The 2,387-nt window shown below is 48.4% G+C and overlaps 1 protein-coding gene across 1 annotated transcript in view; it reads right to left on the reverse strand.

Moving 5' to 3' along the window:
• Window positions 1-4: 4 nt before the first annotated feature.
• Window positions 5-2,387, reverse strand: part of DOC2B (double C2 domain beta) — a 32,608-nt gene continuing 30,225 nt past the window's right edge. Inside the window, exon 10 of the mRNA XM_031059777.1 lies at window positions 5-2,086. Within this exon, the coding sequence (XP_030915637.1) occupies window positions 1,950-2,086 (137 nt within the window). The 3' untranslated portion in view covers window positions 5-1,949. The remainder of the gene's footprint in view (window positions 2,087-2,387) is intronic.

The raw sequence follows: 2,387 nt of genomic DNA on the forward strand, positions 1-2,387 counted from the left end.
AACCTTTCTTTTTTTTTTTTTTTTAATTTTTATTTTTTTAACCTTTTTATTTTCGGTTCTCATTATAAATATTAACAAATCTGACCAAAAGTACACAGATAGGTAATACTGAAATACAAAAGTCTCTCAGGATGCAGGTAAGGACGGTTTCTGCAGCCTTCACATGGTAGCAAAACATTGGTATCAAACATTTTCACGAGGCCTGGCATGACAACCACCAACTCTGCATGCAGCTGGGACGAGGGACGGAGTGTCCACTTAGAAAAGACTGGGGTACAAAGTGAAGGAACCCACACACACGTGTCCTACTCCACCTCAGGCATCAACCACTTTCATAGGCTGGGAAAAAGGATGGACTGAAAGGAACTTTGCCAGAAAAGGGAGGCACAGCCAACCTGGTGCTCCTGGAGCTTCCCTGGAAGCTCAGACCCCAACCAGGTTTTAAGGTGCTGGACCAGAAAGGATTAGTGGGAACATCCGACTTGACAGGCTGCCAGTATTCAAATAAAATCCATGCACATCTGCAGGATGCATTACAAATATTGAGTTATTTAAAAAACCCCTATGAATGTTGGGTTTTTTTCTTTTATCTCCCACCCCAATATCAAACAAGGTGTAACAAGGTGTAACAGGATCATCACTTGGAAAAGTAAACATAGGTTTCCAGAGATTCCATTGCTTCCCAAGAGAAAAAAAAAGAAGGTGGCAATACCTGCAAAGGGTTTGGAAGCTGAGGGTAACTGAGGCTTGTGGGGAAAAAGCAGCTCTTCCTAAGAAATCATTGTTTAAAGGCTTCCAAACATTTTGGGAATGGTGCAGCATTTCCTAGAAAGCTTTAGCTTATCCCACTGGATGCCTGGTGGGATGATGATGAAGATCCAGCCAAGACATCATCCTCTGTGATCCAAGGATCACAGAGGATGATATCTGGGATTATTATAATATTAATATATTATTACTGTGCCATATTAATATTACTGTGCCATACACAGAAAATTATTTGGTTTGGACGCTGAGGCAGAAAATGAGTCAACCTCACGGCCATGCCGAGCTACAAACACAATTCCAGCTCAGCTCCGAGGCTCAGCATCTTCATTATTTAATGCATGAATTGGAATGGGATGAAAAAGGGAAAAAATTATAGAAAAATTCAGCCTGAAAGCTGGCTTTGCTGGAAAAACAGCCGTGCTGCTGCATGGCATGGTTTCATTAGGAGAGAAGCTGCTTCCTGGGAAGCAGGAACAGCCAGGCTGTTCCAGGGAGCTTTTTCATTTTGCCTCCCAAAGGTGAAGCTGCCTGATCCCAGGAGGAAAAGCTTGGTCTGCACAGCTCTGCTGCCTGCACGTGAGATTTACTGGAGAGGACGAGCACAACATTCCTGGAAGGAGAGCAAACACTCTGTCCGGGTTCACCAGGGACACAATCATTCCAACAGAGGAGCTTGAAATGCAGAAAAGACTGTTTAGGCCCAAACCACAGAGACTGACAAACCACCAGAGATATGGCACAAGCTGCCTCCAGGAGACAGTTCTGGGTTCTGTGTGTTTTTTTGGGGACGCCTTTTGCCGATGCCGGACACACGGACGCGGACGGACGCATTCATTTTTTTTTTTTTGCCACTGACTTGCAAGGCAGCGAGAAGGTAAACTGTGAGTAGAGGCAGGATTTGGGAGAGGAGCCAGACTGCAGTGCATGCAGGGGCGCACACCTGCGTGAGTGTGAGTGTGAGTGTGCGGTGCACGCTCGACAGCGGGGCTGTGAGTGTGGCAGGGCGCAAAGAGGCGTTCTGGAAAAGCCAGAGCAAACCACCTGTGCCTTCTCCCCTGGGAAGGGCTTCCCTGCAGCCAGGCCCTGCTGGGGGGTGTCCTGCTGTCCTGGCTGTCCCGGGATCCCCCCGTATCCAAAGCTGGGAGGAGCCCCAGGGCTGTGGAGCCGCGGCCCCGCGGGGCTCAGTCGCTGAGCACGGCGCCCGGCAGCTCGTTGGTCAGCGTGTGCCAGCGCTCGATTTTCTTGTCCTTGTTCTTCAGGCAGTCGAACCAGTGCTTGAGCCGCTCCCCTTTGGCATTGATTCCTAGCACGACACCACCTTGGGAGGGAGACAGAGAGAGGGAGAGGTGTGGGGGGAGCATCAGCGCTGCAAGGGATGCTGAGAGATGCCGAGGGGTGTAGCCATGATATTTTATGAAAAATCCTTTCCTTAGGATTTTTCCTCCTGAGAAGCTGAGAGGCCTCAGGAACAAAATGTAAACAATGGTTATCAGCTGCTGTGGAATGCAACAGGTGCATCTGTGATTGGCTCATGTTGGCTGTTTCTAATTAATGGCCAATCACAGTCAGCTGGCTCGGACAGAGAGCTGAGCCACAAACCTTTGTTATCATTCTTTGCT

Source organism: Geospiza fortis, unplaced genomic scaffold (genome assembly GCF_000277835.1).
Source record: "Geospiza fortis unplaced genomic scaffold, GeoFor_1.0 scaffold538, whole genome shotgun sequence".
NCBI lineage: Eukaryota > Metazoa > Chordata > Aves > Passeriformes > Thraupidae > Geospiza > Geospiza fortis.